This window comes from Pelophylax lessonae (assembly GCF_965119305.1).
Source record: "Pelophylax lessonae genome assembly, chromosome: 4".
NCBI classification, from domain to species: Eukaryota; Metazoa; Chordata; class Amphibia; order Anura; family Ranidae; genus Pelophylax; species Pelophylax lessonae.
The window spans coordinates 629,348,371-629,364,417 of NC_138771.1; the positions used below are offsets into that span (position 1 = coordinate 629,348,371).

At 42.1% G+C, this 16,047-nt stretch overlaps 1 protein-coding gene across 1 annotated transcript in view; it reads right to left on the reverse strand.

Moving 5' to 3' along the window:
- Window positions 1–2,299: 2,299 nt before the first annotated feature.
- LOC309552858 (uncharacterized protein) overlaps window positions 2,300–16,047 on the reverse strand; it is a gene marked incomplete at its 3' end in the record, with an annotated part of 147,482 nt that continues 133,734 nt past the window's right edge. The window contains exons 8-10 of the mRNA XM_082253769.1: window positions 11,784–11,830; window positions 10,113–10,196; window positions 2,300–2,419 (exon numbers count right to left, since the gene is read on the reverse strand). Of these exons, the coding sequence (XP_082109895.1) occupies window positions 2,300–2,419; window positions 10,113–10,196; window positions 11,784–11,830 (251 nt within the window). The remainder of the gene's footprint in view (window positions 2,420–10,112; window positions 10,197–11,783; window positions 11,831–16,047) is intronic.

The following is a 16,047-nucleotide window of genomic DNA, read 5'->3' on the forward strand; positions in this document are numbered from 1 at the left end:
TGTGTATCTCCCTGCAGCAGCTGAAAGCTGGCGGGGGGGAACTGGCTTTCAGCTGCTGCAGAGAGCAGAACAGGGCTTCCTTCTGTAATTGCCCTTCTGCCTGACCGCACTTATTCCCCGTGCTGTTGGGGCCCCCTACAGGAGGACTGGTGGTCCCCCTCTATCAGCGGCCCCAAGCATATTATTCCCCATGGCTTTATGGGGCTACGGGGTTATTTTTAATGATATTCTCAATAAATCTGATATAAAATTTTATATATGATAACAATTTTATATTTTGTTTATTTTTTTCACTCTTTGAGGATATCACAAAGTCTAATTTCTCCCCTTTTATTATCTTTATAAGTTCCAATATTTATACCAGGGACTGATACTAAAGTAGCCTGGGATACAGTGACACAAGAGTTATATCCAAGGGATGTTTATCATTGTAACCAATGGTCTCAGCCCTCTAACTGTAGTAGAGCTTGTTCTGTTGAAAAAAATGGACTTACTGACTGGATCACCATATTAAGTGGCGATTCACATATATGCGATGTTAGACATTGCATGTGATTCCCAGCGCACTGCTCTGCAAATCACATGCGATGTCTGTACAATGCAAATTCAGCCATTCAGATTGTATGGCTGAATTTGCATCGCATTCGGACCAAAGTCGCATAGGACCCCTTTTTTGGTCTGCACCAGAGTCGGATTGCATGAGTGTTCACACCTATGCGATCTGATTCCTGTCCGAACTGACAGTTCGCACTGCGATATGCAAACTAGTCTGGGGGTGTCATTAACTTTGTATTGACACCCCCAGTGATTCGCATATGGCAGTGTGAAATGCCTGTGAGTCCAGTGTGATACGGGAACCCGCAGTGGATTCGCAGAGTTCCCGCATTGCATATGTGTGAACCGGCACTAAAAAAATAAGAAATAAAGCAAGAAAACGAATGCAGCCGTCACATCTAAGAATTGGTAAGCTGCAATATAATCTTTGCTTTTGGGTTTAATACCACTTTAAAAAACAAAATGTTGACATACATTTTAACCAGTTCTGGACTGGAAGGATTTGCCCCCTTAATGACCAGGCCAGTTTTTGCAATTCGGCACTGTGCTATTTTAACTGACAATTGTGCGGTCCTGCAACGCTGTACCGAAATAAAATTGATGTTCTTTTTTTCCCACAAATAGAGCTTTCTTTTGGTGGTATTTGATCACCTCTGCGATTTTTTTTTTTTTTTGCACTATAAACAAAAAAAAGTATGGAAGTATGGAAGAGCCCTTGGGCCATCATAAAAAAAAAATCAAAGATTTCTGAGTTTGAAAATATATTTATATATATATATATATATATATATATATATATATATATATATATATATATATATTTTTTTTTTTTTTTTTTTACAGAATTCTGAGTTTGAAAGTCAGAATTCTGAGATTAAAAGTTAAAATTCTGACTTTGCAAGTCAGAATTCTGATTACAAGTTTGGACCATGCTAAAATTTATTAAACACAAATCTGAGATTAAAAGTCAGAATTCTGAGATTAAAAGTCAGAATCCTGACTTTGAAAGTCAGAATTCTGAGTTTAAAAGTCAGAATTCTGAGTTTAAAAGTCAGAATTCTGAGATTAAAAGTCAGAATTCTGAGATTAAAAGTCAGAACTCTAACTTTGAAAGTCAGAATTCTTAAATTAAAAGTCAGAATTCTAACTTTGAAAGTCAGAATTCTGAGATTAAAAGTCAGACTTTCAATCCTGTAAAAAAAAAAATGTATTTTCAAACTCAGAAATCTTTGAATTTTTTTTTTTTTTTTATGATGGCCCCAGGGCTCTTCCCTACCAAAAGAAAGCTCTGTTTGTGAGAAAGAAAAAGAACGTAAAATTATGTTTGGGTACAGCGTCGCACGGCCACGCCATTGTCCGTTAAAGTAACGCAGTGCCGAATCGCAAAAATAGGGCCTGGTCAGGAAGGGGGCAAATCAGTTTGGTCTTAAAGTGGTTAAGGGGGTGTGACAGGGTGTGTGTCCTATGCCTACATAGGCGTCCCTCATTCTCATCTCAAAAAGTTGGGAGGTATGACATTGCATTGAGAAGCACAGGCAGTGATGACAATAGAAAGGCTTTATTTAATAATTTCATTAGCACGTCAATAAAGAAGGAAAGGGGAAAAAATAGGCAGAATAAACTTCAGCCAGATTACAGAAACATTTGATATTTGCTATCCAAGGAAGGGGGAGGGGTAAAAGTGAAGCTTTTTTATGGGTGACAGGAGTTCCGCTTTCAGAGTGCCTTTCACATGACAAAAACCCTACTTAGGGGTTGTTTTGACCACATCAGCATAGACGACCTCCTCATCCAGCTTCGGATTCTCGGCTGGACGTTTCTCTTTCAGTTTGGTGTTGTTCAGTTTGGCGTACAGGAGACCGCCCTGGGACAAAAAAAAAAAAAAATGGAATTAGGAAAACCGAAATTTCATGACTCATCATAGGAGGGCACAATAAAATGATACAGATTAACCACTTGCTGACCAGCCGACGCCAACGTACATGTATGTCCCTTCGTGTAGGAGATAGTGGGGGCGCACATGCACCGATTTGCCAGAGGGGGAGCCAATCAGCAGGTCCGATGGATGCGATGTCTGCAATTGCTCCCCATGGAGACAGAACGGCGGTCTGCCAATGTAAACAAGCCAGACCGCTGTTCTGTCAGAGATGAACACAGGGATCCTGTGTTCCTACTATTTAGGAACACGGATCTCTGTTTTCATCCAGTGAGCCCATCCCCCACACAGTTAGAAAGCACTCCCTAGGCACACATTTAATCCTTTGATCCCCCCTGGTGTTAACCCCTGCCAGTGTCATTAGTACAGTAACATTGCATATTTTTAGCACTTGTTACTGTAGTAATGTCACTGGTCCCCCCAAAAGTGTCAAAAATGTCGCTTAGATGTCCGATCTGTCCGCTGCAATGTTGCAGTCCTGCTAAAAATCTCTGATCGCCGCCATTAGTAGTAAAAAACTAAAATATAAAAATGACATAAATCTTTTCCCTAGATGGAGATGCGATAACTTTTGGGCAAACCAATCAATATACACTTATTGGGATTTTTTTTTTAACAGAATACATATTGGCCTAAATTGATGAAAAAAATAGATTTTTTTTAATTTTTTATTGGGAATGTTTTATAGCAGAAAGTAAAAAAAAAAAAAGAAAATGTTTATATATATATATATATATATATATATATATACACACAGTATATATATATATATATATATATATATATATATTTTTTAGAATTGTTGCTCTTTTTCTTGTTTATAGCGCAAAAAATAAAAATTGCACAAGTGATCAAATACCACCAAAAGAAAGCTCTGTTTGTGGGAATTTTTTTTTATTTGGGTACAGCGTCGCACGATCGCGCAATTGTCAATTAAAGTAATGCAGTGCCGAATCACAAAAAAATGGCCTGGTCATTAAGGGGGTAAATCTTCCGGTCCTTAAGTGGTTAAAGCACCCAAAAACAAAACAATTAGACATAGGGGTATTCAGGTTTATCTTCCCCTCTGCAGGACTTTTGTGTAATACATTGGAAGAACAAATCGGTAAATTAGAAAATATCAATAACCTCTTTTTTTTTTTTTTTTGCTATTCAGCACTGTGCTACTTTACCTGGCAATTGCTCTGCTCTGAATACTTTTCGCAAATAAAAGTTATATAATATTTTTTACACAAATCTAGCTTTCTTTTGGTGGTATTTGATCACCGCTCAGTTTTTTTTTTATCTTATGCAATATACTGTAAATGAAAAAATACCAAACATTTTGAAATAAAAAAAAAAAACGTTTTACAAAAAATGTTATAACAGAAATTAAGAAAAACTTGTTTTTTTTTTCTTTATTTCTGTTATAAAATTTTGCAAACAAATAATCTTTCTCCATAAATTTGGGCCAAAATGAGGTCTGCTAAATTTCTTTGGTAAAAAAAAAAAACCTAAAATCAGTGTATATTATTTAGTTATTAGGAAAGTTATAGAATCCACAAACTATGGTATATATCAGAGATGTCATCAATCCTGATATACTGACAGCCTATTTCATTTCTTGAAAGTACAAATACCCCCCAAATGATCCCTTTTTGGAAAGTAGTCTGAGGTGTTTAGTAAAAGGCATGGCGAGTTTTTGGAAGTTGTAATCTTTTGTCACAATTTTTTGGAAAATGAAGAAATTAAATAAAATGTGTTTTTTTTTCACATTTGTTTTTACATACTTAGTCTGTCACCAATGCATTAAAGTGTCATCATATAACTGGTCTGGTGGTGGGTGATCAGGGATAGTGACCAGTGACAATATGTAAACAAAAAAAAAAAAAAAAACAACAAAAAAATACAATTATTTTTATTCCATTTTTTTCAAACATGCGTTTTTCTTTTTTTTTTTTCTTTTCTTTTCTTACTTTTTTTTTTACTTCCTGTTTTACTTCTACCACACCGCAGTGGCAATGTAATAGTCTGAGGGCGGGGGGGGGGGGTTAGGTGGTTATCATGATTTTTTTTTTTTTTTTACTCTTTTATTGCTTATACCCAAGACTGCTGTTTGAAATCACAGGACCTGAAAGGGCCCCCCTTTTTTTTCTTTTACATGTTGGGGGGGCTTTGGTAAAATATCAGGGATGTAAACAGACAGCATCTGCTTCACTGAACAGTAAATGAGTGGGAAGTGCTCTGAGGCTCCCAGTTCATTCACAAACTGAAGCATAGTAAACACAGTTTATTATGCTTCAGTGAAGAATGGACAGTGAGTGATCGGTGCCAATTGCTCAATGTGTTCATTCAGGAAAGAAAGGGGCTAGTAATTAGGACATATTTACTGCACACTCCCCACTCTCCATTCTGAAACATTCCCCTGTGTACCTTCAGCAGCTACTGATCCCCCTGCAGTGCAGCTGGAGGAAGAAAAAGGAGGAGAAGCCAGCATAGCTGCAGTGGAAGCCACAAGATTTGGCAATAAGGCAGTACAGCGATCACTGCTGCTCAGCAGATGCCTGGGTCCCTCTTTTGAACTGATGGGGCCTGGGCCCAGTACAGTCGCGCTGGCTGTACTGCCTTATCAGCGGCCCTGCTTACACCAGTGATGATCACTATTATAAGCAATAGTTTTAGTTGTCAAAAATGGCATTCATTCACAACAGCTTACTTACTATTGTGATCTGTGATTGGCTACAGCTAATCACATGGTACAGGGTGCTGTGATTTGCCAAGGTACCATGTGATAGTTGAGGGCCAATCACAGCATCACAAGCAAAACAGTCATGAATGGAAGCCATTTATAAATACACATGTTTGCCAGCACACCATGGATCTTGCATAGCAGTCCACAAAGTTTTATTGCGAAAAGATCACAGGTTTCGGAGACCCCTTTATCAGGCATCTGACCACATGCCTGACGAAGGGGTCCTGCGTGGCCTCAAAATGTTGCACTTACCCTGTTGCGATGGGATTTTTTCACAATAAAAAGTTTTAGACTGCTATACAATATCCATGGTGTGCTGGAGAACATGTACCGTATATTTATCTGTGATATATCCAGTTTCCAGCTATTGATCACTGCATCACCTGTTATAGATGTGCCTTTACCCAGAAATGTGTGTGATGGGAATATGAACAATACTGGATGCCATTTATGACTGTTTTAGTTATAATGTAATCATGTGATTGCTATGATTAGCTGCTGTGAACAGCCGGATACCGATCACCATGATCAGCTATGTGCATCAGACCCGGGTTTGTGCCGATGCGCACCCCAGGTGAAGCGCCAGTATCAGGGACGGGACAAGGGTTGGGCAGGAGGGGAGGTTGCCCTGGGTGCAATGGTTTATTGCAGGGATGGGGGATGCCTTGACCCTAAACCTAAGGGAAGGGGGGGGGGCGCAGTTTGGCATCCTCGCCCTGGGCACTGGATGACCTTGTCCTGGCACTGGCCAGTAAGCTTGCTGAGCAGATGTACAGGTGCATTCCTGAGCCTAAGCTGCCACCCGCTAGCAGTAAATCTAATCTTAGCAGGGAGCAATTAGTTAAAGTAGATGTAAACCTTCAAAGACAAAACCAGAGAATTCCCAGCTCAACCCACCAACGAGATGTAAACCTTAACCTAACCTCTTGCCGTCCACGTAACGCGTATGTGCAGGGGCACATAGGGTAGGCTTTAATGCTGTACATATGCGTCTATGGGCGGCAGAGGTTTCTGTGATGAAAGCACACTCACTGTACACTCCCCACACAGAGACGCAGCTGTCATAGACAGCTCTCAATCCATATTCATTTTCATGAACTGGTGGGACTGGTTCCCGATCATGTGATCACTGTGCCAGCCAATCACAGTGGTCGCATGATAAGGTAGACTCCTCCTCTACCTAGGGTGTAATAGCCCAGACACCACCTCTACCTAGGGTGTTATAGCCCAGCTAAAAGGACAAGGGGGGGGGGGCAGATAGGGTTAATGACATTTACTTGCACTATGTATAAGCAACTGCCATTTTTTTTACAATTGAATACTGTTTTCATTCTTTTAATTTACTATGTGGCTTTTTTTTTTTGCAGCCACGTCTAATCTACATGCATGTAACCCAGCAACTGCAGATCGCTGTTAACGATGGTTAGCTTGGTAGTGACTAAGGTGGAACATGCATGAAGTCTTTACTGTATTGGGATATTATATGAAAGGGTGACGATGCAGGAGAACAATTAGAAGACAGATACAGAGTTGTCCTCCTTGTGCCTGCACAAAGACCTTCATGGCAGGATCACCTTTTTTTTGGATGCTTGAGATTTAAAGCTCAACTCTGGGCAAAACAAAAGTTTTCCCATGCAGTGGGACTGCGCCCGCACTGCACGGGCCGACTGCCCATTTTTGTCTAGGGGTTAGAGAATGGACATATACTTACCTAATCCTCACACAAGACCAGTCCCTGTAGGTTCCTGCTCTCTAGCGGTCTTGTGTGGTGGACTGCTCCTGACATCATCAAGCCTCTGGATGTGAGGCCTTTGGGAATGTCCACTGCAGGAGCATGGGGGAACAGAGGATCAGGTGAGTATAAGCTTCTTCTCTCCCCTGGACAAAACAAGCAGTTGATCCATGCAGTGCGGGTACAGCTCCACTATATGGGAGAACCTTTTTTTTTTTGCCCTGAGTTGGGTTATAAAATGATAACATATGACTTTTTAAATTAGTTTAACTACTTGAGGGCTGGTATAGGGAATTGACTCTTCCTCTATTCTTTTTAGAAAGTTCAAAAGTGCAAAAGTTCAAATCAATAAAAAATAACATTGATGATAGAACTTTTAATGTGTTAAGACCCCGTTCACACTGGGGCGACTTGTCAGGCAACCTGGTCGCCTGACAAGTCGCCGTGGGTCGCCTGCCATAGAGTAGCACAGGACCCGTTCTAATAGGAGCGACACAAGTCGCTCCGACTTAGAAAAAGGGTCCTGTACTACTTTGGGGCGACCTGGAGCGACCTGCATTGACTTCAATGATATGAAGTCCGTGCATGCCGCTCCGAGGTTGCGGTGCGAGCTGTGCACCGCGACTTCACAGGTCGCCCCAGGAAGTCGGGTCGCCTGTATGTGAACCGCCTCTAAAGCTTATATAATAATTTTAGTGAAGGGGTTTACTTTTACTAAAAATCCTGGGATAGATCATAGTGGTTCTGACTGGTCAGCACTTGCACATGACCATGCTGTCCAATCAGAACTGCTCTGATCCATCCTGGCTTGCCTAGGGAAAGAAGAGGTAAGTGTAGTGGGCACCAGGGGGTAGGTAGTGTTTTGGGTGTTAGTTTACCTTTTCATTTTTTCTTAAAAGGTGAACACTTTAACCACTTGCCGACCACCCGCCGCAGATATACTGCAACAGGCTGGCTCGGCTGCGCGAACTGCCGTACCTTTACGGCGGGAGCCCTCCTGGGGGTGCACGCGTGCCGCCTGAGGTGCGCGCCCACCCCCATTAGGAAGTGGGGAAGCCGATCCATGGGGCAGGTGGTCGTGATTGCCGTCTGACACCCGCGATCGCTCCCCTTGGAGAGAGAATGACGGTCTGCTGTTGTAAACACGTTGTTCTCAGATCGTTGTTCTCTCTGGAATGAATACAGAGCGCCTGTGATCCTCCTATTTAGGAACATCAGTATCTGTGTTGATTTCACAAGTCCCTCCCCCATACAGTTAGAAAACATCCCCTAGGCTCACACTTAACCCTTTAATGGCCCCTGGGTTAACCCCTTCCCTACCAATGTCATTATTACAGTAACAGTGCATATTTTTAGCACTGATTACTGTAGTAATGTCACTGGTCCCCCCAAAAGTGTCAAAAATGTCAGTTAGGGGTCCGATCTGTCCACCGCAATGTCGCAGTCCCGCTAAAATTCGCAGATCGCCGCCATTATTAGTAAAAGATTAAAATGACATAAATCTTTCCCCTAGTTTGTAGATGTGATAACTTTTGCGCAAACCAATCAAAATACGCTGATTGGGATTTTTTTTCCCAAAAATATGTAGCAGAATACAAATTGGCCTAAAAGAATGAAAAACTTGATTTTTACATTTTTTTATTTGGAATGTTATATAGCAGAATGTGTAAAATATTTTTTTTTTCCAGAATTGTTGCTTTTTTTTTGTTTATAGGGCAATAAATAAAAGAAAGCTCTATTTGTGGGGAAAAAAGGAGATCAATTTTATTTGGGTACAGCGTCGCACGACCGCTATTGTCCGTTAAAATAACGCAGTCCCGAATTGCAAAAAATGACCTGGTCATTAAGGGGGCAAATCCTTTTGGTCCTTAAGTGGTTAGGAACCATGCGGCATTGTTACTATCCTCTGTATTATGGGGTGTTGGCTATTGACAGTGATCACCAGCTGGGAACCAGTCATCCCACTAGGAACAAGGTTAGGGTTGCAGAGTTATTATTGAATCCCATTCTTTAAAAAAATTGATCTCCCTCTTCCCTGGAAAGGTGTTATGCATGGGCTGAACATTCACCAGGATGTAGTGAACCACTAAAGGGGTCCTTATCAGAACTGAAAACTATGCGAATTGTGGTAGGATTACTAATACTTCTAATTCTTTACTTGCAGAGGAGGACTGGGGCAGGGGGCAGGGGGGCAATTGCCCCCCCGGGCCGCTCTGATGCTCTGTAAAAAGGCTGCCCCCCTTCTGCCACAGACATGCCTAAAGAATTTCTGGTGAAGAGAAGTAAAAAGTCCCCACCGCTGACCTAGTCCCCACTGCTGACCTAGTCCCTACCATTGACCTAGTCCCCACCCCTGAGTGCCGGTTGAAAACAAAAACAGAGCGCAGGCCTCCCCCCCTGCATGGATGATGTAAACTGTGTCTGGGCAGAGGCCGGTTCCATGTACCACTGGAGACTCTCCTCCCCTGTCCAGCCCTGACTAAGCTGTCCCAGCTCCCCTCAACTGCCCCTTGCTGTCCACGTCAGGAACCTAGATTTGGCTGGTGAGTAGAGAGTACCTGAAGTGGGGCTTCAGCCTGGAATGGGGGTCAGGATGAGGCCAGAAGAGGGAGAGTGGGAGGGGGGGGGGGTTGAGTAGCTGCACCATGGGCCGAAAGTTGGCAGTCAGCCCCTGTTTACTTGTAAAACGAAGAATACATATATATGTTTTTTTTTCCATATAATATATAAGGAATATATATAACAAATACAGATATATAAAGTCAGTCTGAAAACATCTACAGTAAAAAAAAAGATAAATGAAATGATGTTAATTTTGACCCCAAACCATAATGGCCCATCACACTAACAAGTGGCCATAACATTTTACATGCATTGGGAGTAATGCTCTAAATGGCATCCCGATGCACCTTTCTTTGGAGCACAGCCTGGCAGCACACTAACTTGCAATGCATTGAGCTGCTGGAAATGGTGCATGCACAATTTATGGTACAAAGGCAGTCCATTCATTTTGAAAGGGGCTGCCTTGACACACACCTTGATGTTTAGCATAATGCGCATCAACAAATGAGAATTAATGCAACACAATGGTGTGAATGGGCACCGACAATTTTTATTATTGCAATATCCCTCAGTCCCATCCATCTCTCAGTACCTACCTCTTCGCCATCCTCCACCTGTCCGCTTTTCAACTCCGTCTTTTCTGTTTCATCTTCGGCAGCCTCTAGGATGTCCTCTGGTTTCTGAAATTGCATAGTCAGCTCTTTAGATATTATGGGTAACCTGGTTAAGAATGTTCCCAGAGGTAGCAAAATTGACTCCATCAAGCTGAACTCTAGGGCCAAAAAAAATTTACCCTTGCAGTCAGGAGGGGGACTACTTACCTTGCCCAGGGGATGATGAATAATGTGGTATATTTAAACAATTCCTCGCTCCTCTGGCAGGGTGGCCTTAGAGGACTTGCCAACATTCAGAAGCATCAGACAGTGGAGAAGAGCAATGCTCTTCTCCACTGTCTGATGCTTCTGAATGTTGGCAAGTCCTCTATGGCCTCCCATCCCACCACTAGTCCTGCATTGTACAGAATGTTATCTGAGATCTTTTGGGAAAATGTATGGAGGGACTAGGAACATGAAGGGGAGGAAGTCTGCAGGACTGAGCATTAAGGTAAGCAGGAACTCCCCATTATAGATTTACCCCTTGTCTCTGCCCCTACCCACCTCTGTGCACTGTCCCTTGGTTCCACCCCCTACCCACCTCCCAGTAGCACCCCTTTAGGTAATACAGAACCAAGTAACATTTGTGGTGCTAAGTAATTTGTAATGAAATTGTTAATAATACCAAGAAAAGCAGTAAAATAGATCCTCTGGAGTCAGCAACAACTGGCCTCCCGGCAACATAACACCCACAGCCCAACGATAGATCCCCCAGCAGCAACAATAGACCCCTCAGCAACAATAGAATCCCCCAAAATTAGACCCTCTTCCAGTGACAATAGATCTCCCAGCAGCCAGCATCAATAGATCCTGCAGCACACCCCAGCACTCCTTGCCATTACATACATTTAGTATTGGAGGTGCCCGAAAAGCATTTCCCTGTATTCCAGCTGAAAAAAGTGCTGAGGGTAAGTATATCATCCTATTTATCACCTCCGAACTAAATGAGCTAAATGGGAAGGGCAACCCACAGCAAGGGTCGAGTTTTTTTCTCCAGAGTTCAGCTTTCAGACCAGTACAAGAGGTATAACGGGCATTTAGAAATATAAACAGGAATTATTTTTTTTTAAGAGTAACTCCACTTTTGTTGAGGAAAAAACAAAACAACCCCTTCTGGGTGATCCCTGTACATTGCAGGGATTATAACATACTTTGCAGCAGATTCCTACCCGTTTTTTGGTTTCACCATGTCCTGTACAGACTGATTCTGAATGGGGGGGGGGGGTCTTGTTCATTATAATCATCTGGTGCACTCTCAGTGTTCTCAAGAGAGGAGGTGCAGTGTAGGCATCCCTTTACAAGTATTTAACTTTTGAGAATCTCACTTAAATTCCTATTGCAGAGGATGCCTAAAATCTGACTTAGTGCAGAGTTCTGGGAAAATCAGTGATCCAATCCTACAAGCAGGACAATTAATGTTATTAAAGATTCCCAACCTCAAAGTGTTTTGTACACCACTGGTATAGGGAACGCCTTTGAAAATACAGCATGGCTTGTGTAGTAATTGTATATTCATTTTTTTATTCTTTATAGATTTTTTTCCACCAAAGTGAAGTTACTCTTTAACACCAGTTTGCTATACTTAACATGTAGAAGAACATTCCAGGCTCTCACCTTTGTGCTTATCTCGCAGTATGGTGCCTCCTCACTTGTCACATCACCTGAAAAAGGTTTGGAAACTCCATGACACGGATTGATTTAAACTTCAGCTTTAAAGTGTTTATTAAGCCAAAAACGTTTCTATTTAGTTGTGGATAAAGTGGAAAAGTATTGAAATCCACGTCTTGATTTTACTCCTATCCAGACCTCCATTAACCACTTGCCTACCAGGCACTTTCACCCCTTTCCTGCCCAGGCCAATTTTTAGCTTTCAGTGCTGTCACACTTTGAAAATTGTGTGGTCATGCAACATTGTACCCAAATTATTTTTTTTCCCTTTATTACACAAATTTAGTTGGTTCTATGTAATCATCACTGTTTTTTTTTTATTTTTTTGCTAAATAAATGAAAAAAAGACAGAAAAGTTTGAAAAAAAAACCCCTAAAAAGTTTTTTTTTAATACTGTATTTTCTGGCGTATAAGACTACTTTTGAACCTCAAAAAAATCCCCCAAAAATGGGAGGTCGTCTTATACGCAGAGTATAATATCTCCAGGGTAACCTAAGTATAAGTATTACCGGTAGATCATGTAATAGGGGGGTCGTCTTATACGGTAGTTTATTATAAAATTTTGCAAACAGGTAATTTTTCTCCTTCACTGATGGGCACTGATGGGGCATCACTGATGGGCACTGATGAGGATTTACTGATGGGCACTTATGGGGTGTCATTAATGAGCACTGATAGGCTGCACTGATGAGGTATCACTGATGGGCACTTATGAGGTGTCATTGATGGGCACTGATGAGGTGTCACTGATGGGCACTGATGAGGCATCACTGATGGGCACTGATGAGGATTTACTGATGGGCACTTATGAGGTGTCATTAATGAGCATTGATGAGGTGTTACTGATGGGCACTGATGAGGAGTCACTGATGGGGACTGATGAGGTGTCACTGATGGGCACTGATAAAGAGTCACTGATGGGGACTGATGAGGTGTCACTGATAGGCACTGATGAGGAATCCCTGATGGGCACTGATGAGGTGTCATTAATGAGCACTGATGAGGTGTCACTGATGGGCACTGATGAGGAATCACTGATGGGCACTGATGAGGTGTCATTAATGAGCACTGATGAGGTGTCACTGATGGGCACTGATGAGGTGTCACTGATGGGCACTGATGAGGAGGCACTAATGGGCACTAGTAGCTGGCACTGATGGGCACTGATAGGTGGAACTGCTAGGCGGCACTGATGGGCACTGGTAGGCATCACTGATAGGTGATACTAATGAGGAGGCACGGATGGACACTGATTGGCAGCACTGGTGGGCACTGATAATCAGGACACTGATAATCAGTTCCCTGATTTTCAGTGTAGATGTCCCTTTCACACAAGCTGGTTATTGGCTCTCCTTTCCTCACGCTGTCAGTGTGAGTAAAGGAATGCCAACAACCGTCTGGTGTTTACATCATGATCAGCTGTCATTGGACAAAGATGATCACGTGGTAAAGGGTTGCTGTGATTGGCCCTTTACCTGGATCTGAATAAATGGAATATAGTTAGTGTGAACCTCAAAATAGTGCCAAAACCCCCATCTGTGATCAGCTGTGTCCTAAGGACACTGCGGTCACAGAGCGTGCCCCCCGTGCACTGCAGCGGGCGCGATTATGGGAGGACATCATATGACGCCCTCCCAGAACTGGACGACCGCACTGTAGCCGTCATTCAGCTATAGTGTGGTCGGGAATTGGTTAAAAAGATTTTCCCTCACTTACTGCCCTATCTACAACAGAAAAAGAAGTGGAGGAAAATCTGCAAAAAGGACATGGTGTTGTGAAAATATCGGAATTGATGAGGACCTGGCTGTTGAGTGTTCTTCAGGCCCAGTTCACATTTTAGCGTTTTGTAGCTTGTAGCTGAGAGCTCTAAAAGGCTCAACAAGCAAAACCTATTGTTTTCAATAGCCCTCGTTCACATCTGAGCTTTCTATCACTTGAAGCAAAACACCTGTTGCTTTAAAAAGTACATGAGCTAACTTTCCAGGCAGAATTGAGCATTTTTGTCCTCATAGATTTTAATGGAAACACCTGTAAAGTGCGACGTGAGCTTTTTTGAGCATTTTTTTCAAGTAATTTTGCTCAAAACAGCAGCACTCCACCCCCTTTTAGTTGAAAAAAGCCTGACAAAAGCTGCAAAAACATGCAATTCTGTTCCAGAAAAAAAAAAAAAAACGCTTGAAAAAAATCACTTAAAAAAATGATGCTTAGGTCCTGCCAGCCATATGCATGTATATATGGTGGCACAGCGATGGGCTTAATGCCGTGCTGCCACTCTAATATTTGACAATCTCTAAGTTTGAGCATTTATAGCAATTAATAAATTCAAGGCATTAACAAAAAAAATAGAAAAATAGAATATCATCAAAAAGTTAATTTATTTCAGTAATTGAATTCAAAAAGTGAAACTCATATATTTTATCTAGATGTGTTACACACAGTGATATATTCCCAGAATTTCTTTCTTTAAATTTTGATAAATATTGCTTAAAGCTAGAAAAAAAAAAAAAAAAAATCAGTATCTCAGAAAATTTGAATTTTGCATAAGACCAATAAAAAAAGGATTTTTTAAACAGGAATTTTGGCTTCTGAAAAGTATGTCCATGTACCGTATAGTATGCACTTAATACTTGGTCGGGGCTCCTTATGTATGAGGGTCTGGTACGGGTTTTAAGGGAAACCCCACACCAAAATTAAAACAAAAATATGGCGTGGGGTCCCCCCCAAAATCCATACCAGACCCTTATCCCGGCATGCAGCCTGGCAGGCCAGGAAAGGGAAGGGGATGAGCAAGCGCCCCACCCCCTCTTGAACCATACCAGACTACATGCCCTCAAACTTGTTGATGGGGGCCTCTTTCCGACAACCCTGGGCTGTGGTTGTCGGGGTCTGCTCATGGGGGGGCTTATCAGAATCTGGAAGCCCCCTTTTTCTGCCCCCCCCTATGTGAATAGGTATCGGGTACATTGTACCCCTACCCATTCACCTAAAAAGTGAACAAAAAAAACAAACACACGCACACAGCTTTTGACAAGTCCTTTATTCAAAAATAAAGATAAAAAAATAGTGTCCCCCCGATGTAAATCCATCGTCAATCACGATGCCCACCGACCCGAAAAAAGAAAAAAAAAAAAAGCTCTGCTCTGGTTGAACGTTTCCCGCAGTCTGCCTGCTCTACGGCTTGATAGTTCTTATATAGGGAATGGGCAAGGCCACACTGGTGATGTAACCTGGCTGCCCTGCCCCTCGTGACATCACTGACACAGCATGCACCAGTCCGTGATGTCATGAGGGGGCTGGACCACCCGACATATCGCCTGTGTGGCCCCGCCTATTCCCTACATAGGAACTGTCAAACAGTGAACAGACAGGCTGAGGGAAACGTTCAACGAGAGCAGTGCTTTTTTTTTTACTTTTTTTCGGGTCAGCGGGTGGCATGATCGACAATGGATTTACATCGGTGAACATTATTATTATTATTATTATTATTATTTTTTAAAAGGACTTGTCAAAAACAGTCTTTTTTGTACATTTTTTTTGTGAATGGGCAGGGGTACTATGTATACCCATTCACATGGGGGGGGGGGTGGCATCTGATGGGCCCCCTTGTTAAAGGGGGCTTCCAGGAACCTAAAAGGCCCCCCACCAGCAGGCCCCAACAACCACAGACCAGGGTTGCTGGGAAGGGGCCCTTGTCCCAATCAACATGGGAACAAGGTGCTCTGGGGTGGGGGATGGGCCCCTGCCCCAGAGCACCCCCCCCATGTTGACGGCATGTGGCCTGGTATGGTAAAGGATACCATACCCCCTTTTCTGATCTGTCAGGCTGCGTGCCCGGATAAGGGTCTGGTATGGATTTTGGGGGAACCCCACAACGATTTATTTTCTTTAATTTTCTAATGGCTGGGTGCCGACAATTGTAACTATAAGTCATTTTAATAGGATTTGACTTTTTTTTTTTCTTTAGAAAATTTAATTTTTGCTGTAGCAAGATCTATATATGCTACAGATGTGCCACTTTACAGGCACATTAAGGGCACCCCCAGGCACTATATTTAAAGCAATTTTTCATTTTTTATTTAATTTTTATTGTTGCACTTTAAGCATAATTAAAATCACTGCTCCTGAAAAAAACTATTGTTTTTACATTTTTTTTTTTTATTGATAAATGTTCCCCAGGGCAGTACCTGGACCCCCATCCCCCTTTTATGGC